The sequence below is a fragment of the Bacidia gigantensis genome (assembly GCF_019456465.1).
Source record: "Bacidia gigantensis strain McMullin 20006 chromosome Unknown contig_134, whole genome shotgun sequence".
NCBI classification, from domain to species: Eukaryota; Fungi; Ascomycota; class Lecanoromycetes; order Lecanorales; family Ramalinaceae; genus Bacidia; species Bacidia gigantensis.
In genome coordinates, this window is record NW_025408593.1 from 1,313,359 (window position 1) to 1,334,946 (window position 21,588).

The 21,588-nt window shown below is 49.9% G+C and overlaps 10 protein-coding genes across 10 annotated transcripts; 5 read left to right on the forward strand and 5 right to left on the reverse strand.

The window, feature by feature from the left end:
- Positions 1-31: 31 nt before the first annotated feature.
- KY384_002171 (uncharacterized protein) lies at positions 32-1,714 on the forward strand (the record flags this gene model as incomplete). Its single annotated transcript, XM_044810697.1, has 1 exon — positions 32-1,714. The coding sequence occupies one exon, from the start codon at positions 32-34 to the stop codon at positions 1,712-1,714; it is 1,683 nt and encodes a 560-aa protein (XP_044672671.1).
- Positions 1,715-2,048: 334 nt separating this feature from the next.
- KY384_002172 (uncharacterized protein) lies at positions 2,049-3,616 on the forward strand (the record flags this gene model as incomplete). The annotated part of the gene is made up of 2 exons (XM_044810698.1): positions 2,049-2,181; positions 2,775-3,616. 2 exons carry the CDS (start codon positions 2,049-2,051, stop codon positions 3,614-3,616), a joined length of 975 nt encoding a protein of 324 aa, XP_044672672.1.
- A 1,329-nt stretch (positions 3,617-4,945) lies between these two features.
- On the reverse strand, positions 4,946-5,924 carry KY384_002173 (uncharacterized protein; the record flags this gene model as incomplete). Its single annotated transcript, XM_044810699.1, has 4 exons — positions 4,946-5,240; positions 5,334-5,541; positions 5,568-5,667; positions 5,721-5,924. The coding sequence occupies 4 exons, from the start codon at positions 5,922-5,924 to the stop codon at positions 4,946-4,948; spliced, it is 807 nt and encodes a 268-aa protein (XP_044672673.1).
- A 1,337-nt stretch (positions 5,925-7,261) lies between these two features.
- On the reverse strand, positions 7,262-9,088 carry KY384_002174 (uncharacterized protein; the record flags this gene model as incomplete). Its single annotated transcript, XM_044810700.1, has 3 exons — positions 7,262-7,603; positions 7,662-7,994; positions 8,021-9,088. The coding sequence occupies 3 exons, from the start codon at positions 9,086-9,088 to the stop codon at positions 7,262-7,264; spliced, it is 1,743 nt and encodes a 580-aa protein (XP_044672674.1).
- Positions 9,089-9,724: 636 nt separating this feature from the next.
- CRP74 (60S ribosomal protein L10a) lies at positions 9,725-10,559 on the forward strand (the record flags this gene model as incomplete). Its single annotated transcript, XM_044810701.1, has 4 exons — positions 9,725-9,743; positions 9,808-9,985; positions 10,046-10,239; positions 10,297-10,559. 4 exons carry the CDS (start codon positions 9,725-9,727, stop codon positions 10,557-10,559), a joined length of 654 nt encoding a protein of 217 aa, XP_044672675.1.
- Positions 10,560-11,334: 775 nt separating this feature from the next.
- KY384_002176 (uncharacterized protein) lies at positions 11,335-12,843 on the reverse strand (the record flags this gene model as incomplete). The annotated part of the gene is made up of 3 exons (XM_044810702.1): positions 11,335-12,432; positions 12,483-12,669; positions 12,725-12,843. The coding sequence occupies 3 exons, from the start codon at positions 12,841-12,843 to the stop codon at positions 11,335-11,337; spliced, it is 1,404 nt and encodes a 467-aa protein (XP_044672676.1).
- Positions 12,844-13,696: 853 nt separating this feature from the next.
- KY384_002177 (uncharacterized protein) lies at positions 13,697-14,695 on the forward strand (the record flags this gene model as incomplete). The annotated part of the gene is made up of 3 exons (XM_044810703.1): positions 13,697-13,910; positions 14,064-14,077; positions 14,159-14,695. The coding sequence occupies 3 exons, from the start codon at positions 13,697-13,699 to the stop codon at positions 14,693-14,695; spliced, it is 765 nt and encodes a 254-aa protein (XP_044672677.1).
- Positions 14,696-15,452: 757 nt separating this feature from the next.
- Positions 15,453-17,588, forward strand: KY384_002178 (uncharacterized protein; the record flags this gene model as incomplete). The annotated part of the gene is made up of 1 exon (XM_044810704.1): positions 15,453-17,588. One exon carries the CDS (start codon positions 15,453-15,455, stop codon positions 17,586-17,588), a length of 2,136 nt encoding a protein of 711 aa, XP_044672678.1.
- Positions 17,589-18,289: 701 nt separating this feature from the next.
- On the reverse strand, positions 18,290-18,765 carry KY384_002179 (uncharacterized protein; the record flags this gene model as incomplete). The annotated part of the gene is made up of 2 exons (XM_044810705.1): positions 18,290-18,635; positions 18,689-18,765. The coding sequence occupies 2 exons, from the start codon at positions 18,763-18,765 to the stop codon at positions 18,290-18,292; spliced, it is 423 nt and encodes a 140-aa protein (XP_044672679.1).
- Positions 18,766-18,909: 144 nt separating this feature from the next.
- On the reverse strand, positions 18,910-20,118 carry KY384_002180 (uncharacterized protein; the record flags this gene model as incomplete). The annotated part of the gene is made up of 1 exon (XM_044810706.1): positions 18,910-20,118. The coding sequence occupies one exon, from the start codon at positions 20,116-20,118 to the stop codon at positions 18,910-18,912; it is 1,209 nt and encodes a 402-aa protein (XP_044672680.1).
- Positions 20,119-21,588: the final 1,470 nt, after the last annotated feature.

The window sequence follows — 21,588 nt, forward strand, 5'->3', positions numbered from 1 at the left end:
TCATTGAACTCTGCATTATTCTAAAAGACCAATGCCTGCAACAAGAGTCACAGTTATTGTCAATACAGAGCAGACGCAAAAGACGATCCTTTTGGTTCCGGCCTCAATTTCGTATGACCCTTGTGTCTCGCCTTCGTGCCACTCATTGGTGACTAAGATTGCCCAAACAAAATTGAGGTTGAAGAAACCTTGTCGCATATTTGCACGTGGAGGGCAGGAACTCGTCACCACTGAAAACTGGCAAGATGCCATTAGGAATGACGCAACTCTGTTAGTCTCTACAGGAGAAGATTATGTTGGTGCAAGAACAGAAGTTTCAGATAGTTCTCGGACTAGGGAAGCTGGCGGTGCCAGTCGCGATTGCCCAGTCATCCAATTGAATGGGCAGACAGAAGTTGATTCATTATCCCTCACACAACTAGAAACTACGGCTAGGTCATTACCAGGTATTTTACACGCCGTTGCTCAGCCAGATTTACATCCTGGGACAAAATATCCAATAGGAGGTGTCCTTGTTTCCAAAGGCTGGATTCATCCGCCTTTGATAGGGAGCGATATTGGGTGCGGAATGGCTTGGTATAAGACAAGTCTATCTCGTTCGCAGGTGGAGGGTGATAAAGGCAGGAAAGTTGCGGAGAAGCTGAGAGGCTTGGAGGGTCCATGGAGATCGCATGCAGAACAAGTCACTTGGCTCGGTCAGGTAGGAGGCGCAGGTCAGAAATGGGATGCTTCACTTGGAACAATTGGTGCTGGAAACCATTTTGCTGAACTACAAGTGGTAGAGGAATCATCTCCAGGACATGGAGAGGCCGGAACGACATCATCAACAGAGCTTTCCGAGAACGATGTCATCTTGCTTGTTCATTCTGGATCACGTGGATATGGTGGTGATATACTCAAGCGACATACTGGTAATGGTCGCGACAGCATACCTGAATCGGAAGCAGGAGACTATCTCCAGGAGCACGACCATGCCTGCCAGTGGGCCGAGAGGAATAGAGACCTAATCGCCCTTCGCTTCCTCTCGATCCTGGAACCAGGTCAAGAGTCATGGAGTCCTGGCAAAAACGAGCCCGGTCAGCCAGTAGCTTCAGACGAAATCTGCCACTCGTACACCGAAATCCAAAAACGCAAAGTCGTCGACATCTGGCATAACAATATTGAACGGACGCTCTGGCCTCCCTCAAACCCTCACGCCATCAGCGAGGGTCAAGAACAGCAGCAAACAGCATACATTCACCGCAAGGGCGCCGCACCAACGTACCACCCCTCAACAAGACAGCCCCTAAACATTCTCCCTCTGCCAGGCTCCCGGGCTACACCAACCATAATCCTCCACCCAACCTTCAGCACCACCAACGATTTCGGGCGCGTGAATGCACTAAGCCTGGCCCACGGAGCGGGTCGTGCAAGATCCCGAGCAGACGCGGCGACCCACGTGGCGGAGAAGTATAAAGGGCGAGCAGATGACTTGCTTCGAGGAGACTTTGTACGCGCGGATAGGCATGGGAACAAGAAGGTGGATGACGGGCAAGGTAGAGACATCAAAGGGGGTACATGGGTGGTTTGCGAGGACAAGCAATTGGTGTGGGAGGAGGCAAGTGAGGCGTATAAGGATGTCTGGAAGGTTGCAGGTGACTTGGTAGCGAAGGGATGTGCAGAGCGATGGGGTTGGTGCAGAGGGAGGGTCAGCTACAAGGTCAGGAAGGAGTAAGGGGTTGCGGCCAGGAGAAGTCGCTTCTGACGGATTGTATGCAGATCACCGACAGAAATGAAGAAGCTCAAAAGCACAATATCAGGTTACGAGCATAGCGGAAGGATATGCAGAGGCCACATCCTGAAAGGGATTCCTCTACATGGACAGAAACGATTCATCTCGGCCGAACTTTGGATTAAATCTTCTAGCAGGTAAGTGAACAGGCTTGATTTGCGAACGACAAGGACGATCTTCAAATCCCTTTCTCGAGCGTTGGTAGAGAGGCATTCACCCTCCCGACTCAGGCTTCTTCACTTTGGACGCCAGGAGAGACGGTTTCCAAATTCTCACCATGTCTCTTTGGAATGGGATATACGCGCCTCTTGTCATTTCATTATATTCTTACTTCTATGACGGGCATGAGAAGTTGGTCGATATGACTCAGCTGATCGTTGATCTGGTCTTATTGATATTGATTTCATCCGGTCTACTTGAACCAATTCACTTACGTCGAACGTCAATATGTTATGGCTTAGGATCGCTCCCGTTAGGCCCGGAGCCCCCCTGTCTGGTATGTCTAGGCACTCAGATGCCCCGCAGTGGTTGGCTGAAATGGCCGGACTACCAGGCTACTCGTAGAACCAGCAAACTACCGCCGGCGCTGGTGGCACTGACGGTTCGCCAACACCAAAGGATCAAAGGATACTTTCGGTGCTTCAGCTTTAGAATCCTCAGACAGAACACGATGCTGTGCCTGACCTTTTCTCTTCTTTACATCACATCTCCCTCGAGTGTCCATATGCGTTCCGCTCCCTTTCTTTCTCCACTCTCCTTTTCAGCTGCTGTGACGTGAAGGGGTTCACGCATCATGAACAACCTGCCTCGAAGGTCAATCTTCACAGTCCTATCAGCTGGCATCCTCTTCAGCGCCCTAGTCAGTCATGCAAACCCACTCCCATCCTCCGATTCTTCGTCTGAAGACATGTGTGTCGTGGCAGTCGGCTTCGATCTTGCACTTGATCACACGTACATCCCCTCTCATCAAATCCTTGTTTGAGCTAACAACCTCTAAGCTCAGCTGCAATCAACTGTGTTGGCGGTTCATCCTACGACGTCACCTCCATTGATGGCTCAGACGACTATGCGGCGACCATGCGCCGCCTCACAGACAATGCCGTCTCCAAATCTCCTATTTTAGAGTCCAATGCTCGTTATCTTCAATCTTCGAAGTGGGCCGATGACTACGACCCGAGCAAAAGCAAGAAGCACAACGACATGATAAATCTAGGCGCCATATTTGGCGAACTACGCTCAGCAGTGGAAGCCCGCCTTACAGTCCCAATATCAAGTCTCGCCGTCTCTGTACCGGCTATCACTTCTCTCAATGCCTCTACAATCAGCGCCGCTCTTGAGACCGTGGGCTTACAAGACCTCCAACTCAGGCAAGAGCGAATTAATGCCGCCTCTGCGGCCCTAGGAACAGCGGAGGCAAAATTACAAGCGTCAGATGCGCCAGAGGATCCGAACGTGCTGGTGCTCGAATACCACTCTTCTGCGCTCGTCAGCAGCTTCTTTCCCTCTTTCTCCTTTAGTTCAGGTTTCGGCACGCCGCATGCGCGAACCGTCGACGAGACGGCCGGCGCCACCGCCTTCAAAGCGCATATTTTCAGCAATGACGAGGCGTGCTCGAGAGCATTGAGATCCTCCGCTCTAGTCCTCCCAAGACGCCTCCGCAGGGCTTCCTTTGGAAATCAGATTGACGTCGTGATGGTTGTGGGGCAGGATCTTGTGGGTGGTGCAGTCAAAGAGAAGGTTGTGGAGGCATTCGAGTGGTGGTCGAAGAGACGGGGAGGGTGGCCGAAGCCAATAGTGTTTGAGGAGCAAGAAACGGGCTTTGCTGCTGCCAGGGGGCGGCGTTGAGTGCTGCGCGTGCACTGAAGGGGGCGCATGAGGAAGATCATGCTAAGGGTAAGGTGCTCAAGGATGCAGCAGAGGAGGAGGGAGAGGGTGGAGATCTGAGGTGAAAAGGGAATTTGCATCTCTAGAATTGTGAATGCTTCGAAAGAACAGCTGGAATCATGTCCGGGCCAACAGCCTCTCAGAGAGAACCTAGGTTACATCAGATGCTGCCGCACGCCAACAGAGACGACTATCTATGGTTTCTGAAAAGGGCAGCAAGAGGACAACTAGCAAAGTTGCGACAGCGACAATCATCGCGCCCCTTGAGGCACCATCATCGACCTGCATAGCGGGCGGATTGGACAGCAAGCGATCACCTCGCGCTTCAGCATCCGACGAGGACGTGGACAATTACTCGAGCTTGTATCGAAGAGGATTCGATATTCCGATTCGCATACTGACAGACTTTATCAGAGCGACTCGGTACGACTTGAATGTGTATCAAGAGCATGGAAAAGCATGTCAGGGGTAGCACGATCCAACCAAGTCCTACGAACAATAGCATACAAATGCTAGGATAAGGCCTACAGAGGGAGATCGTGACAAGAAGGAGTGGGGTGAGGTGAAGAGGTTCGGTGGTTGAGCACGCCAGGATCAATGGCCTCGAGCCAATGGTAGAGGGCAGATTGGGAAACCTTCTCATGGTGTGGAGACGGGGGGCGCCAGAGGGCCGTATATATGGTGAACCTATTTCCTTCGTTTCTCGCACATGGAAACCTTCTCATGATGTGTCGGAGCGTACATAATCAACGGGGTTTCCTTTGTTACCTGCGGCACTTAGTTCTCACTTCTTTCGTTTGTGTGCTGTGGTGTTCTCTGTTTGTTGTCAGATTCCTCGCGAGTTGTACTACCAGATCGTTCTTCATGTCTTGCATCAATCAAGGACTTTTAGGTGTTTCTCGCATCAAGGGTTTCAAGGCACAAGAGTAAGGTACTCTCCTTGGTCTTAGATTTCTCTCCTATCTTAAGAATGTTCTCCGAGCTGCTCAAACGACTGCACAGGCGAGATGTCAGACAGGACTCAAGGGTCAAATTATGGTAGCAGCTAGTGTTACATGTTCTTTCGTCTATCTTGTCTTGCGCTTTTCAATAACGGCAAGGGACACCTCGAACGACTGCTTTGAGTATGTCACCACAATGCAGATCTCTTCCTCCAAGCATGCGACATTTCTCTTCAGTGCATTAGATACATGTTCGCGTACTTCTGTATTACCTGCTGGTAGCTGAAACTGCCATGGCAGCTTCTCTATCCTACGCATCACATTTCCCTGAACCTGTATCACGATTTTTTTACAAGAGGAAAGCAATCACGCCAAAGGCCAGCCCGACAACAACACCGCCACTGATGAAATTCGTGGTGGCGCCACCAGCGAATGCAATAGGCGATGAGGCAGGCGACGTTGGGCTTCCTGATCCAGCACCAGTCGCGGATGCAGAGGCACCGGTTCCACTCGGTGAAGCGCCGCTGCTAAGCACGAAGTTGGCGCATGTCAAGCGGGTGGTATTGGAGGTGTGCACGACTATGGAGCGGTTGCCGACGAAGGAGCCGAGACCTTGCTTAGTTGCGACATAGAGGTCTGAGTAGCTGTGCGGAAAAAGAGTCAGCTTGTGGTGTGGCGAGGGAGAGGGAAGGGCAGATGGGAAGGGTAGGTCGGGAGGGTTTGAGAAATGCGCTTACCTTGTCTGTAGGCCAGGTGACGTGATGTTGCCATGCTTGCCAGCCAAATCACCTACTTGACAGGTTGCTGGGTGTGCTGGGTCGCATGGTGGCTTTTCGCCGCGTATGTAGGGGTCAAGATGCGCGAGGGTTGCTGTGCAATTGCCATTTGCGGGGACGGGCTGGTCGTGAATGTGGTACACTATACTGGTCATGAGGATGGAGATACCTTTGGCTGGGATGAGGAGAACTCACGGAAAGGACCGAGAGATTCTGATGGGAAGCCAAACAAATTCACGTTAAAGAAGACTCCGGTGCCATCGGCGTTGGACGAGGCCGAGACGTATCCGCGAATCTGAGGACCGTTCAGCGGGTCTGATGATGGATACAAGGCCTCTACTGGCTTACATTGGTGGTCGCCTTGTTAGGCAGAGTTGCGATGTAGGTCACGCCCGATGGGTTCCCAGTGGTTACGGCGGCATCACCAAGCTGCCCTGTGACACCCGGGACTGGTGCTGACTGTGCGTTGACGAGAGCGAGGCCTGACAGGGCAACTGCCGCGAGAAATTGCATCTTTGCAGGAAGAATGATCAATTCTGCAGGTTTCCTCATTAGCAAGGGATCCTTGAAGACGCAAGTGTTGCGAGTGGTGGGTGTTGAGGAGACCAAACAGAAGGGCAAGGAGGGTGGGCTTACATTGGGCGATGGGCTGGGTGGTTGACTTGGAAGGGATGTGATGATATGAACGTTCAATCAAGCGGTGGCAGTATTGAGTTGAGTGAGGAGAGAGAGGGCAAGGAAGAAGGTGGTGAAGTGATGAAGTTATGAAGGTCTGGCAGGCCACAAGCTACAGCTCATCAGCCAAAATAAATGCATATACTAATAAGATGTACCGGGGAAGATGACGGTCACTAGATTGATTGGGGATTAGGTCATCCCTAACAGCCGTTTCAGAGTGGGCAAGCCTGCTCGACCTAATTCCACAGCCCTCATGAGATGCCTAATCCTTCTCTCTGGCTCTCTATTAATTATCTCTATATTGGCTGCTCTGTTGGACAGCAGACGCGCGTTGCGGGTGTTTGCCTGCTGCTCACACGAACCTGATGAGGCTCGCGAGCTATTCTGAAGATGGCCGTGCATTTGCCTCCATGGGAAGTTCTATGTCGGATCCGCAAGGCTTAGCTACTGGCTTACGGCTTAGCATCTTGGGTAGCCTGCATCCCCGGACCCTCTCGACCGTTCGGCCAGCACCATCATCTGGCCCTAAGATCTCATCCAGTCTGACAGACTGGCAGTCGGTGTGTCTTATTTTGGCTTCTTCTTGCTTGTTGCTGTTTACATCCATCTTCTCAGTACTTCGTTGATGGTCTAGCAACTCTGTCATGGGGTGCTCTCGCCACTCTTCACTTGATCTCTGAGTCAACAACCAACAAGTCTGAGGAACGTGATTGCGCACATCTGGGGCGTCAATAGATGTGACAGCCAATCAAACCGGGGTCGCATCAAGTGCAAATCAACAGCTTTGACATCACCACTTTTTAGTCTCCATTCTCGTCACAACTTTCCCACCCTCTGGTGCCCTTGCTGTGCGCAAACTCCAGCAGATTGGCCCCCAGCGCCAGAGCTAGTTCTAGTGCTAACGTCCTGCAAGGCACCCCCGGCCCCGCCCGCCGCCCTCGATCGAGTCCTTGGCCTTGGAATCGAGATTGCACCTTTGGATGATGTATGACAGTAGTACACCAGAAGTTGAGTATCCCATTTGGTCAAGAATGTTGCGGGAAATCTATGTCTGGCGTTCTCGAAGCCATCTCCCGATCCTTTTCATCTTGGCCGTCATACTCTACAGAAAACGTCTATTCATACAATCAAAAGGAATGCAAATCTTGCCAAAACACATCCTTCCAGCCAACAACACGGTAGGTCTTCATGCCCAAATGAATCCATCTCTTTCATCCATTATGCTGCTTCTGTCCTCTCAACAGTGTCGATGGCGCTCGAGCGATGTCTAGGGTCGCTTTCGTGATCGACTTGTAGATCATGCCGCCCTCCAATGTATGGCTGATCACTCCGAACACCAACAGAAAGAAGAATGAAAGTGACATGATCACCGCGAAGCAGACCCAGTATGTCCTGGCCGTGTACACACCCGTGAGGTCCTCAATCTGGACGGAGAAATACCCTGTCATGAGACTGACCGGCATGAACAAGATCGTCACTTTGGCGAGCAAGATTGTAATCCGCGTCAACTTTTCAACTGCTTCTGACTGTCGCATGGTAATCAAGTTGAAGTTCTGCAAGTTGTGAATCAGACGTCTTCCCACAAGGAGGGTCAACATGATGAGAACTTACTAAGAAGGTCAATGTCTCTTTCTCCTGCAGACATTCTTCAATCTCGCTCAATGCATACAGCTTGATTCTGTCTCTCAGCCTTTCGAATTTGACAGCAGCTTTAGGCGTTAATGGGGCCTTGAAGGCTTCATTGTCTTGCTCAACCATCTGTCCTCCTCCTTGTCCGGTACCATCAGGTGCCTGCTGCAGCTTTGAACGCCCTTGCCGGTTCAAAATCTGGTCGATGATGAGTACATAGCTTTGATACATCCGTTTCAACACTGCAAGCTGGCGGCCAGTCTGATGAAGCTGCTCCACCCTTTCTAGCTGAGCCCGATTGAACATTTTTGTGCGCTGCTAAACATCAGCGCAGTTCTTACAGCGACAACATAGCCTTTTACCAAGATGTCCAAAACATTGGCATACTGGTCTCCCTGCCTTGCAACCAGGGCGTAAGTGGTATACCAGTCGTCAAACAGGTAATGAAAAAGTAAACCGGCGGAGTCCGCGATAGTGACTGAAGATCCCTCGAAAGTGAGTAGGCCCGGCCGGATGTCGAGCGTTTCGATCGGACGCTCCCTACGCTTGTTCTCGTTAAGCCTTGACAATTGCTTGAAGACATTACACAGATTCCTCCTCACAACTTTGAGTGTCTTTTCATCTTCTGGGGAGAGACCCTGCTCATGCGATGGAAATGGGTCTTCATGAATTGAGATGACCGTATCATCACCGCAGAGGAGCAGCCAAGTCCAGACCCGATGACCACCTGGCTTACTGTTTCTGTTGTCTCCCAGGGTATTAGCTTGCTGGCTATCTCGCAACTTCCTCTTGAACTTGTTTCTCGATGGGTCTTTGTAGAGATCGGCGGATTTGTTGACCGACAAATTCGGGAGTGAATTAAAGCCAATGCATAGTGCTTCTTGACTCCAATCAATGGAGCAAAAATGCCAGACTTGGTCCACGATGGTATAGTGGTTTACGTCAAGAGCTGGTGGATCGAGTGACTCCAGAGATTGGTCACTCGCCTTCTCTGGGTCGACGACACCAGAAAAGAAAAGCTTGGTGTTGAGTGGACTTCGTGCGCTCCAACTTGGTCGTGGAACAGATGGACCGTCCACAGCGCTCCGCTTTGGCGTGAAATGCTTTGACTTAATGATGCCGTGGAGTCGTGGTGACAAGCCATATTTGATAGCAATCCGTGCGATGTGCTCCGCCTGCTTTTCGGGGGAGAATATGTTGATCCATCGTGTGGTTGAAGCATTTGGACGCTTGAAATTTAGGAAGTCGCCAAGTGAATTCGCGTCAAGATCTATTGCAACATTTGCATTCTCATCATCGAATTCAATCACAAAATTTTGCGTCTTATGATTGTACAACGCCTTATAGCATTCTTCGTAGGCAGCCTGCTGGTCAAGGTCCTTGAACTTCGAAGACGTAAAGAGCGTCATATCGAACTACTTTATCGAAAAGCGGAGAATAGGGTGTTTTTTTTTGCATTCCAAGAAGAAGCTAGAATCAAAAGTATTCAAAGCACATCTGATCGACGTAAACGTAAAATATTCCTGGGCAGATGACAGGTCAATGGTGCCGTCACGAGACCTGCCCAACCGAGAAAAGCGCGGTTGCTGCAGACGACGATACTCTTAATACAATGCGGAACAAATCAAGATCTACCAGTATACGCTTCTGGATGGAAAAGATGATACCCTTGGTGGCCAGCACACGTTGTCGAAAATTTAGTCCGTTCGAAGATCAAGCAGGAGCCATATATATCGATTAAAAGTGGGATGAAGCGTCGCTTATGGGATCGTTGAAATGTCCAGCAAGTAACGAGTCACTATCAAGGCATTTGTATATGTATGTACAGAATTTGATGGAAAACAAAGCTTTCGGACACGTCTATCGATGATAGTAAGCGCCAGAGGTCGACCACGAGGCTGAGCGCCAAGAGATATCCGTAGGGCTGAACTCGCTACACGCCAGTCAATATCAGGATTGCGGAGAAGCGTTTCCACGCTCCATCACCGCAGCGCACAAATCCTCACCAAAAGAAACCCAACTTCTTCTGGAAGACTGTTGTGATCATGTCGAAAATCACAGTCGGTATGTTTATCCATCCAGTCTCTCTCTCTTTCTTTGACCGTTGCACTTGCTGATGTCGCCTCAGCCGGAGTGCGCACGAACGTTCAGACCCTTCTCAAATATTCACACGAAGAAAAGAAGAGAAATTTCCTGGAGACCGTCGAGCTACAGATTGGCCTCAAAAACTACGATCCGCAGCGTGACAAGCGTTTCTCGGGAACAGTGAAGCTGCCCCGTGTCCCCAGACCGGGCATGTCTATCTGGTATGCTCAATAAGTGAAGACGCCGGACACGAGATGGAAAGCTAATAGAATACAACACAGTATATTGGGTGATCAACATGATATCGATCGCGCGAAGCACCAAGGCGTCGATGCCATGTCTGCGGATGATTTGAAGAAACTTAACAAGAACAAGAAACTCATCAAGAAGCTCGCTCGCAAATACGATGCCTTCGTTGCTTCCGATGCCCTGATCAAGCAGATACCTCGTCTTCTGGGACCTGGTCTATCTAAAGGTATGTTCAATCTACTACATTATCATCCGAATGGCATACTAATGACTTTCTTATTAGCCGGCAAGTTCCCATCTCCTGTTTCACATAATGAAGACCTCAACAATAAAATGACGGAAGTAAAGTCAACTATCAAGTTTCAATTGAAGAAGGTGCTATGCTTGGGTGTCGCAGTGGGTAACGTAGGAATGACGGAGGACGAGTTGATTGCCAACATTATGTTGGCCATCAATTACTTGGTCAGCTTGCTGAAGAAGGGATGGCAAAACGTGGGCAGTTTGACAATTAAGGCGTCCATGAGCCCACCGAGAAGGCTGTATTAGATTCATTAAGACTCTGTGATCACTGAAGCAGATTCAAATCATAGTATTCGAGTGTGATTGTACACCGAAAGGAAATCTTCAGTGATACCGTATTGTTGAAACTAGACCTAAAGTGCCACCTGCGTAGCTTGTCGAGGCAACAGAATTCATCTTGCATCACCATATCGATAAGTCGCACAGGCTCGCCCAAAGCCCAACGCTCGAGATGAAGTCTTCATTGAATCCAGCGGTAGGCTGTCATAGCTCGCAATCCGACGTGGAATCCTGCATCATACTCCTAAAATCGTAGCCAGCATCACGCACAGTGAGATGGACAAAGCATGTATCCCTAATTCCACAGCCCCAACCCACCGACAACCCCAAAGGGCGCCTGAGCCGACCTGAATAGGAAAGAATCAAGGCATATTCACTGTAGGGAGTCGGGAAAGGAAGATCATCCAAGGGCGAACCTCTCTAAAGAGAGGCTCTGAAGGAACCACAGATGACCAACAGCTTCCCACCGAAGTGGGACCCCCAAATCTACTGATGATAGATGAAGAAGGAAGGAAAGAAAGCTCAACTGGCGGATTTTGAGATTCTCCAGTCACTAGTGACGGGCCGTCCCCAGAGCAAGAAAGTATCATGGATCTCTCGTTGAATCTCTCTGGGAACACCTGAAAGCGATGTAGATTGGGGTATCAAGTCCAAGCAAGTCTATATCCTACAGTCAATATGCGTCACCAAACCATTAGGTTCCAAGACCACCATCTACAAGCCAACCAGCACCGCCTAGCGCTCACTCTTCGTCCTCATCCTCAATAATCCGCCTCCTCTTTCCCCGGGCCCCTCCAGCGGCCTCTTCTCCAGTCTCTGGTGGTTTTGGCTCCGATTTCCGCGGCATAACCTCCTCGTCCTCCTCACCTTCAGCGTCCAGATCTGAGCCCTCCGCTTCCTCTTCGCTTTCATCGACTACCTCAGGCTCTTCATCGCTACCGACCAGGAACCCGTCGTCTTCATCATACTCGTCTTCCTTTGTCCGTCTCCTCCCTCCGAAGTCCTCGTCATCACTGTATTCATCGTTGCGTCTTCTGGGCTTTCTAGCTTTCGATTTGGTTTTCCGTGCTGAAGAGCCCATCATCTCATCGTCCTCCAATCCACCGACCGTGAGACCACCCGCACCCATACCGCCTGGACGAAGGCCGGAGCGTTTTAGCACATTATTCGCGCGATTATTTTCCCGTTCCTGCTGAGTCTGATATCGGCGCTGCATTTTCGTCTTCTCCTTTTCTGCAAGCTCTGCTCTTCGCTTGGCATTCTCAGGATCTTCGTTAATGCTGATAACTTCCACACCTCCGTCTGCGGTCGCCTTGTTGCCTCTCGCAGCGGCGGCAAGTCCTTGTTGCAGACGGAGAAGGGCATCGTCGTCTTGCTCGGATGATTGGACGGCTAGGGACACTGTAATCTGTCTAATATTCCTCATTAGACCCGCATGCTCGTGAGGAGCAGCAAGGTATGTGTGAGAGTCCAGACGCGAATCGTAGGCCTGAAGATTGCTACGGTTGCCTTTGACAGATGTCGGAGTAGGTTTCTTGGGGTTTACTTGAGGCTGAGCGAGCGCTTTTGCGGATAGCTCGAACTGCTCCCGTGGATTGGACGCTAATTGCAAAGTGAGGGAGCCATCTGACCAGCGATTGACTCGTGCATTAGATTGAATAACAGAAGAGTCACTAGGTGATTTCCGCCATCGAATTGTGTTGTTAGACGTCGCAAACGCAGAGAAGGTTGAAGAAGCGGGGCCTGAGGAGTGATGATCGGTCACGGGAGGCTCAAAGCCATCTAGTGTAAAGGATTTCGGATTAATGCCGATGTTGCTCGGGAATTGAAGCATGTAGAGCTGAAGCCCATTAGCAATTGTAGTAGACACTACGATCGGGACACTAATACCTCTCCATCACTAGGCGATGGACCATGATGTCGGCCAATGGAGATGTCTGTGATAATGGCAGTCCTCTCTGGGGCATCGTCCTCCTCATCCACAAGCTCTTTGAGTCGGTCGCGTCTGCCTTCATCGTCACCCGAGTCAAGCTCAGAATCATCAAGTTTGCGCCTCTTGCTACTGCGATTCTCATCACTGTTTCACAGCGAGTCAGCGAGAAGTTTTGGAGCTTGCTTGTATGACGTGTTACCCTGAACCACCGTCTTCCGAGCCCGATCCAAACAGGCCGCCAGCATCTTCTTCACTCAGATGATCGTCCGTTGCATTCTGATGGCCATTGACCTCAACCTCACTCTCTGAAGCCGACATCTTCAATATTGGCCCCGTGTTTTGTGCTTGATACCCAAGCGACAGCCTGAGTAGCTAGAGCAAATCTGAAGCCCGTTTCGAATCTCTCATTCTTTGGGCGATAAATGTCACAGAAAAATCCAAAAATCGCCTCACAAGGTGAAGTCAAGAGCTTCTCCTAGCATAGCTTATCAAAAAGGCCCGACCACCTTTATATCAGGACAGTCGAAATCTTCAGCGTTGGCTGCAAGCTATATGACTCGCGCCCCGGTTGAAGGTATTGCCAAGATCCTGCGGAACGGCTCCTAGTTCTAGCTCTAGACGCCGTAGCGCGGTTAGGTGAATCAAGGGGCTTGCAGGAGTTTTCACATGAATAAAGAAAGTCGCCAACAACCAAGATTCACGCAGCAGTTCTGGGGATGACGTTAGGAGGATCGGCCTTATGATCCACACAAAGTCCCCCATTTCTCCAGATGATGGCCTCATTCCTTCGTAGTGTGTAAGTTGATCATCCATGAACTCTTCGAAATGTCACGAAGACCTTTTTATGTCATTAGCTCCGGTGTTGTGTTAAAAGTTCTAAAAGCTTTGCTTGATGCTTGTTGCCGGCGGTGCGATGGTTTGCCATCATATGTTTGAGCCAGAGGCGTGATCGGTGTTAGTGGCAGACTTTCAATGTCGTGATGGCTGTTTGTTCAGGTGTAATTTCTCTATTGCAAAATGCGTGTTATGGCCATTCTCAGGGAACTCGCCGCTGATTGACGCTAGTCGTCAAGGTTTCAATCGTCAGCCAGAGCAGAACGCGGACGGTGCCAACGGTCAACATCGGGTAAACGGCGTCCCTAATAGCAATCCCTCCACCGTTCCAGGGATCATGTCGAACCAAACGTCTTCAAACTCTTATGCCTCACCGACAACGCCATCCTCTGAGAACCATCTCGGCGCGCCCGAGTTTCCACCTACGGCTAACGAACAGCCCAAATTGTTCTTCCGCGATAAGTATGCGAAACTCGGAGTCAAAGGCAATTTCATGCCCTTGGCTGCCCAGCCTGTCAATGTAGACATTGCTGATTGGCTTGCCCATCAAAGTAAGCCTATATGCTCTTGTCATCTATCTGTGACTGGTTAATGTTTAAAAAGCGGTCGAGAACTATCGTTTGGTCACTACTATCGTGGCATGCGTTCAGGAGACAGATCAGAACACTGGAAAGCCGATATGCAATGCTGACACATGCCCTAAGATGTCCGCTGGACGGTGAGTCTTTTAGTTGGTTGCGAAATTCAAAGTTGACGCAAGTGAAGGCACACATATACGTGGCTTGACAACAATCGACAGCCGGTCTCAGTATCAGCGTCGCAGTATATCTCGCTCGTACAGCGATGGATGAATGGTAAAGTTCACGATCCAAAGGCATTCCCAACGGACATGCCAGATGCGTCTTCCAGTAATACATATGCTTCCGGTAGCGTCAGCATCCCAACCACAGAAAGACCAATCGCCGCAGGCCCAACTTCCCTGAGTACGCCTCTCTCAAAGCTGGCCGGTAAGGACTGGATTGGCCGGGAGGTAGGCTTTCCGGAGAATTTCTTCAACGACTGTCGAACCTGCTTTCGTCAGATCTTTCGCATCTACGCTCATTTGTATCATTCGCATTGGGTAGACCCATTCTGGCATCTAAGCAGCGGATCCAACTCTCAAGGATGGACAGACTTGAATTCATGTTTCGTCCACTTCTGCACAGTAGCTAAACTCTATGGACTTCTGACGGAAAAGGATGCCGAGCCTATGCAACCTCTGCTTGATATCTGGATTGCCAACGGCTCTATACCTGCCGAGGCTGCTAGAGAGACCCACAAGATTGTGCCACCCTAATAACAGGGTACAAGCACCTGGGGAATATGCTTTGAGAAGATGAAACGATCTATTGCACGTCACAGACGTCTCGAACTTCCAGGATGTACAGATCGTTAGCCCAGTGTATCCAGCAGGAGCTTCTACTGGCGAGAAGTGAGCATAGCTGCATGAGACCTGTCGGAGACGAGCAGCATGAACCACAGCCCTAGAAGGCGACATGCGAGAAAGACCATATTTGCATTTGCCTTTGCATTTGGTGGCAAAGTAAAGTAGGACATGATACCATCGATCAAATAGCACTTGTTGTTTCCCCGCATGGTAACAATTGAGCAATGCGCCTGCATTTCCACCGCTGCCTAGAGTTGTGGGCTAGTGATGCTAATATAAAAAGGAGAGGACTAGGGTGCGCTAGGAGATTATCCATTATGGGTCAACCTTACCCAGTTACCAGAAAAGTGCATTTTCGTTCCCGTAGTCTTCTCCAATCAGTCTCGTTTCGTAAGGTCGTAATCGTCATCTGCACCTGGCTTCGGTGCTTGGCACATCATCTCCCAAGATTGACCTTGATCCTGGATCCTGATCGGTCACCAGTAGTGATCACTACATGGCACGCCTGACTGCGCCTTTCCGCCCCTCTCCAACCTTTCTTGGTCGACAGAACTACATAGACCCCCGGCTTGTTCTATTCCAAGTAATGACCTCCAACAAGTAATATCATACCGATGTTGACAGTCATCACATCGTATCACGCCTTTGATTGTACAAGGTCTCCAATATGAGCGCGTTGCTCGCCAGCAACAGCGCGGCGCCACAACATGATGGCGTCGGCAACGCGCCGCCCGTCGTCAGCACAACGGAGGAGCTGGACATTATGTGTGGTCCTCTATTGAATTACAAAGGCACAACGACTGCCCCAGGTCGCGCGCCTCTCTGGCATGGCAGCGTCTTGATAGTCACAAAACCTGGTCAGAAGCAACCGCAATCAACGCTGAAATGTCGCGGCCACGCTTGGCCTGAAGCACAGACAAATAAATCATCCGAGAGTCACCCCAGATCAGTTGAGGTCGTCACCGCTGTGAAACTGTACGAAGATCCAGACAAAACTTTTTGGCGATTCGCCATCGATTTGCCACTGCAAGAGTATGAAGCTTGCTGGGAGTATTCCCTGATAGACATAAGATTCCTCTCGGGCACCAGTGCGCGAACTTCCGCAGCGCGGACTTTCGTCGTTCCTTCTACCTCTCAGTCTATGCGGATTATGTTCCATTCGTGTAATGGCTTTTCCGTCGGTACCGATGAGGACGCTTGGTCAGGCCCAGCGCTATGGAACGATGTTCTTCGCGTTCATGACTCCAAGCCCTTTCATGTCATGATTGGTGGAGGTGATCAAATCTATAATGACAGCATTCGCGTGAAGGGTCCGTTGAAGCAGTGGACGGAGATAAACAATCCACATAAAAGGAGAGAATATCCTTTCGGGGAAGATTTGCGAGCAGCTTGCGATAAGTTCTATTTTGACAACTACGTCCGTTGGTTCTCAACCGAACCTTTTGCCTCTGCCAATGCGCAGATACCACAAGTAAACATTTGGGACGACCACGATATCATTGACGGCTTTGGTTCATATACTGATCATTTCATGAAGTGCGCCGTTTTTCGCGGCTTGGGCGGCGTGTCTTTGAAATACTACAATCTATTCCAACACCATACACCGCCTCCTAGGTCGACGTTCACAACGGATGCCGGGCAGACTATGCATGCTCAACCACCGTCAGGTAGCACTGGCGCTGATCCTGCGCACCTCAAAGATACCTTCGTGCTTCAAGAAAAGCAACCAGAAAACAGTTGGATCATTGGTGCTCGACCAGGTCCCTATGTAGAAGAGCGGTCGCGGTCCTTGTACATGAAACTCGGTGCTCGATTAGCGTTTCTGGGTGTCGATGCGCGAACAGAGCGAACAAGACATCAGGTTAACTACCCAGACACTTACGACCTCCTCTTCAAGCGTCTTCGTGCCGAAGTAGCAGCCTCTCCTGATATAAGACACTTGATCGTGTTATTAGGCGTACCCATTGCATATCCGCGACTGGCCTGGTTGGAAAACGTACTCAAATCCCCCATTATCGGTCCCATCCGGCTCCTCAGCAAACGTTTCGGCATCGCTGGCGGCTTGTTCAACAAATTCGATGGGTCTGTCGATCTACTCGATGACCTAGATGATCATTACACAGCGCGCCAACACAAAAAAGAGCGCAAGGATCTCATCCTCCGTCTTCAAGCTATCGCCGAAGAAAACAACATTCGTGTTTCCATCCTAGGTGGCGACGTCCATTTGGCAGCCTTGGGCCGCTTCTACTCCAAACCTAGCTTGCAAATCCCACCAGAGCAAGATCATCGCTATATGCCCAATATCATTTCCTCCGCTATCACCAACAAACCACCTCCGAAAGCGGTAGCCAATCTCCTCGCGAGGCGGAACAAAATCCACCACCTCGACCACCACACTGACGAGACAATGATGAACATGTTTGATAAAGACCCCGGTAATAGCCAAAAAACCGCCAATTTCAACAAGTGCACCATGCCTAGTCGGAATTATGCCATCATCACTGAAGCCCCGGAGAATGGGACACTGACTAACGGCACCGCTACCACCAATGGAGCTGTAGCGATCGATCAACAAGCGAGCTCGGGCTCAAAGCCAGCTAAGAAAGACGGCCATTCCTTCTTGCATGCCGGAGAAGAAGGTGCGGGTACCAAACATGTAGCTGCTAGTGGAGTGCATCGGGGCACTTTGTCCGGAGGCCTGGATGTCAGCATTCGGGTTGAGATCGATCAGCACGACAAGGAGGGGAAAACGGAGGGTTATGGGTTTAGTATTCCTACTCTTAGCGTGGGTAAGGGTATTTAATGTGAGGAGGTGAAAGAATCATTGGGCTTTTCGCTTGTAGATATCTTCTTCGTCTCTGGAAATTGGTAGGGAGGTTTGCATTTGGTGGCGATTGTGATACCCAACGAAGAGTGTGCGTGGGGTTTGTAGTCCACTTCAAATTATGTATCGCATATAGTAATTGAACAGTTTTCATTGGAGTAGCTTTCTGCTTTCCATTCAATCTGTCTCCTTTCCACTCCCCAATCTTCGGAGGGGGTTGTTCACCTACCGTGGACTAACATACGTGCAGCCCGTACGCGCACAAGTCAGCTTTGTCATGCCTTGCGCTTGCTCTTTGGATTTCATGCCAGTCATTGTACCATTCGAGCGTTCGTGATAATGCGTCGTGAAACTTTGGACTTATCCTCTCTTATCATCTAGCTCTATTAGCTAGCTTCTATGAATTCTAATGTGGCCCCTACCAAACGAAACCGAAATAATTGTCCACAGTCAGTCAATCTTCGGCGACGGTGATCCACCTTCTGCTCTCTGTGTCAATGCTATTGCTTGTAAAGTGCTGGATATAGACGGCTTGAGCGGCTGGACGGTATCTGTGGGGTGTCGCAAATATGCCAAGTTATGTTATCCATTCTCTATGTCATCCTTGCCTCCATTCGGCACGTTGAATCATCCTTGGCGCAACTAGGATCCATTACCTCTAAGATCACGCCTGAACGGAGTTAACTTCCTGGCCCCTCAGATATCGAGTCCGATCCGTGGGCCTTAAGGTTGGCTGGGTCTGCCTCGGTGGTCGGAACCCACCGATTCCAAAAGCTATCTCGTCTGAGATCTCTCCATTCTGCGTGGTGCTGGCGATACAACCATCCCATGATTGTTCCAGTGATATAGCCAGTAAGATGGCCAGCCTTATCGGGTGTGAAGCCGTGCAGCTCGACAATCTTGGGATTGATGAGGCCGCCTCGCCACATGGTTATGATTTCGTAAGCTATCAATATGGCCAGAACTACTCCTGTGTTCATGGACGCCGTCCACTCGTCAAAGACGAATGGGAGCTTCACCGTAACGCTAACGTGATTTAGCGTATTGCTGTTTCACCTAGCATTTGTAGCAAGGCTTACCCTTCATGTAGAATACACTGTGCCGCAATCATTGCACATAGTATATTGCTAGCCCCGATAGTTGAGGTGAAGAGCATGTTGCGAAAGACAAAGGTCGTCAAGGTGACATAAGCACCAAGCACTGCACTAGCACAGATAAGCCCAAGAAATGGTCCTCTGCCAACGTTGTCGTGTACTATCTACGAGCTTAGCTTCAAATCTCGAGGGCTCTAGATGCGATATCAAAACTTACATCGCACGCCAATGAACCACATAAAGAACATATTCTGCGCCAAATGAATGAAATCCTGATGACTGAATGCGGCCAGTATCATCGAGGGCGCTTTAGGTCTTAGGGGCACAATAATGAAGAACTTCGACAGGGCGACCCATAGTTGAGGTGTCTTCCAAGCAGCATAGACCAATACATTAGCGGCCAAGATCGCATACATGGTAACTGCAGCCGGCGGGCTTTCGGAGAATATGCGTGCGGCCTTTTCTGGCGGCGTGTAATTCTGTGCGAATAGATACGAGAGGGTGACAGCTGCGACAGTGAAGACGCCAGAAGGCCAAAGCCGTCTGAAGGTCGAGATGTCAGGGATCTCCGTCTGTTCTGCCTCCTCCCTGTAGCGAGTCACCCACTCCGCTTCCTTGCGATTCGGCTCTTCTAAGGGGCGCAAACCTGTTGACTCTTTTGTCTTAGGATCTGTGACTGATCGATCTGCTGACGCTACGGCGACCAATTGACGTCTCTTCTTGTCTGTGTCTTCAAGCCGCTTAGCCTGTGCTACTTCCAAAGCCGCTTCACGCTCGTGTCGAGCTTTGTTTTCCTGCCGTATCTTTACAAGATTGGATTCAGCGTACGGGCTTAGCTCGGGCTTTTCTTGAGGTAAACGTATTTCATTCTCCAGCTCTTGATCTACCCGAGCAAGCACTGCTGCATCCTCGTCCATAGGATACCGGCTTCGCAAGTATCTCAAGCCTGCTTCAATGGCCTCTTCTGAGGCATCAAATTTCGCATCTAATGTACCCTTTTGGCGGTGAATTTGTAGCTTTGCGAGCAATCCATTGCCGTCTCCCGCAGGCAAAGATCCCCTAAATATTGAATTTACTCTTCTTGCTGGTAGCGCGAAGGCAGTCTTCACGTCCGGCTTTGGCAACACTGAGGTAGCATGTTGGGAAGTTTCAATTTGGGTTGCAGCTGCAGTATGGGAAGGTCGAAGAGCCCTGAACCAATGGTTCTCAAATGCAGTACGACTTGTAGGCCATAATAGGATGAGGTGGCTCTCTGCATTGTTCCTGGGGGAGTGCCTCCATCGCAGCAGTGAAGATTGCACTGAGTGGAGAGGTGAGCAGGTCGCCTTGAATTCCCGCAGACTCGCACGAGACCATTGCTGGCCCGCCAGATTATGGCCAAATGGTCGCCATGATGCGGAGAACAAGATGCTCATCGCATGTTTGGTGGTCAAATGGTCTGATCCGGAATATAATGAGAGAGAGGTTATTGTCGTTGACTCGTTGGAATAAGTGCCAAGCCTAGGACTACGACTGCAAGGGGGGAGAAAAACGGGACCTCCCTGGCTTGTTGATAGAAGGGCTGCGCTGCCAAGCTCAGCAATACGCCAAGAAATCCGAACTGGGGGTGAGCCCTTCTACCTTTTTTTTGCACATCTCAGGTCTTGGCAACATCTTTCTAATTCCATTCCAGTATCTTTCCAGTGTGAGGTTATAAGAAGAGACTTTTGCGTACAAATTTATTCAATTCTGTTTTTTCTACTCTGTTTTGCTTGCAAAACTAAGAGTTGACTGTCTAGAGCCAGTTCGGCTTGCGCCTGCAATGGGCAAGAATTTTAACACGCGCCAAACTTACACAGTTTTACTAAGGTAAGGAGCGACTTTTTGGACAGGAAGCTCTTTCCCGCCGAACAGAGCTCCTTTTCCTATCTGCAGAAAGTTTTGTGTCATTGAGACACGTTCGAAGGCTTGGATTCTCGTCGAGGGAGAGCACCATCTGAGTCAAAGGCCATGAACCGGCGTGCAAGAGAAATTCTTTTGCAGACATCGCGAGAAGCTCGTCCTTCCATTGGCATGTTGGAAATAGCATTAAACCTTTTTTCTCTTGAGAGGGGAATAGCTTGATGAGGTCCTGCGCCCAATATCAGCTACGTCACTCGCCCTCGGTTTCGCCCTTTAATCCAGGTCTTGAAGTCACCTCAAGATAAAAGTTCAGGCTGTGATGCATTCGGTCTATTTTCCCCGCAAGGACAGTCATGTACAGTGTGGGAATCATTCATGTAGTGAAATGTGTAATTGTGAGATACCATCGACGCTGAGAAACCTTCTAGGCTTGGAACTGAATTGTCCTCTACACGCTCATAAGTCGAATGTGATCGGGCACTCAGATGCTTGGTATCGTATTCCCGCCGAGATTGTGCCCGATTGCGAGGTAGGGGTAGGTCACACCACAGGCATATGCGGCCTTCGAAAGTATCCGTAGAAGAGCAGTTCTCTCCAAAGCAGATATCCATCTCCTCGTCCCGTTTGGTATTTTGAATATGCTTACAACTTAGGCATAGATGGCCATCGCCCGCGGAACATACACAGAGACGCTGGATTTGGTGAACTTCTTGTTGAGGATCAACACGTGGTTGGTTTTGAGAATCGTACATCTGTCTCTTGTGCGGTCTATCGCCCACCCAGCATTCATAGCACATGTTTCGATACCGGCGGTGAAAGGTGTCCTCATGTCTGTTTTTAAAAGAGGCTCTAATTATGCAGGCTTCGCATGTAGGCAACGAGCACATGCGGCAGCTTTTGATCCTGTGGTTTCCTCTTGCGTGAGAGCGTTCGGCGCACTCCAGGAGGGTTTTTGATTTTAATGTTTTCCAGTATGTAGTTTCATGGTCACCAATGAACATTTC